At 40.0% G+C, this 1,364-nt stretch overlaps 1 protein-coding gene across 1 annotated transcript in view; it reads left to right on the top strand.

The window, feature by feature from the left end:
- Positions 1 to 1,364, top strand: part of NUBPL (NUBP iron-sulfur cluster assembly factor, mitochondrial) — a 223,074-nt gene that overhangs the window by 157,683 nt on the left and 64,027 nt on the right. Inside the window, exon 7 of the mRNA XM_006152388.3 lies at positions 678 to 771. Coding sequence (XP_006152450.1) covers positions 678 to 771 — 94 coding nt within the window. The remainder of the gene's footprint in view (positions 1 to 677; positions 772 to 1,364) is intronic.

The raw sequence follows: 1,364 nt of genomic DNA, 5'->3' as shown, positions 1-1,364 counted from the left end.
GAGTTAAATATGATTTCAAGTTTCCTCTCTGGGCAACTTAGAGAATTCCAGAGCCTTCCTAATCTGGGACAGGAAGAGCAAAACTCTCTGAGGGGAAAAAAAGAGGTGGAAGAATCCTTGAGACCTATTTAAACTGAGGCTAAGCATTGAAGACTTGCTTATATATCAGTAGTTGACATTTTAAAAAAAAAAGCAAGAAAAATTGGGAGGAAATAATCAAATGTTAGTAGTATTAGAACTCTTTATATTTAAATTTTTTATATTAAGTTTTGGTTTGGGTTATTAGTGTTTTAATTTTATGAAGAAAAAGAATATACCTAAGAAATATACTACTATAGGAAATGTTATACAAAAGAATCTAAAGAACAAAAAGACTGTCTTAGACAAGATGTGGAGAATACCTAGTGAAAATAAATCATTGGTCTGGAAGAGAAGCCCATGATGAAACAGGCTCACCATGAGTGCATGTATGAGGACAGGTCACCTGGAAATTTTAAATTATCATCTAAATAAGGTCTACTAGAAGAAGTAAGTTTCACTTATTTACTCACAAATCTTTAGCCTTCAACACAGTGCCTCACACCTTTAGATTTATTATTAATATGCTAATTTTGTTTATGTCACTATTCATTGGAATTGTAAAATAATGATGTTATTTATGCCATCTCGGTTTTTAGGTAGATTGGGGTCAACTGGACTATTTAGTTGTTGACATGCCACCAGGAACTGGAGATGTGCAGTTATCTGTCTCACAGAATATTCCCATTTCAGGTAAATCTTTAAAACCTAAATGATTTGTGCTTGCTTTGACATGTTGTTATTGCTATACAGAAAAACAAACTCCATGATGACCATACTTTTTTTTTTTTTGGAGAGGTTTTCGCTATAGGGCGTGGGCGCTTGCCAGACAGACAGAGAGAGACAGAAAGCGAGAAATCACCCCCCAGAGGGGTGGTCACGCCGCAGTCCCTTCTCCTCCATTCTCCTCTTGGGGTCTTGGGCACGCACGCACACGCGCCCGGCGTGAGTTTTAAGCCACTGAGTCCGGGACGCGAACCGCGGTCGACTATGTGGGAGTCCAGCGACATAGCCATTACGCTAACTGCTGGTTCCCACGACCATACATTTTTATGTCTTAAAAAAATCAGGGGCTGGGGACAGCAGATGGTATAGCAGTTACATCGCTACACAGCCTACTATAGTTTGAGTCCCAGATCTAGTGGTTTGAAAACATGCCAGGCACATGTGTATGTGTGCCCAAGATCCCAAGAGGAGAATGGAAGAGAAGGAATTGTGGCATGGCTGTCCTCCCTGGGGGGTGATTTTTCACTTTCCCTGTCTGTCTGTCTGTCTGTCTCTCTCTC

This window comes from Tupaia chinensis, unplaced genomic scaffold (assembly GCF_000334495.1).
Source record: "Tupaia chinensis unplaced genomic scaffold, TupChi_1.0 Scaffold000350_1, whole genome shotgun sequence".
NCBI lineage: Eukaryota > Metazoa > Chordata > Mammalia > Scandentia > Tupaiidae > Tupaia > Tupaia belangeri.
This window is presented reverse-complemented; position numbering and strand designations above follow the sequence as displayed.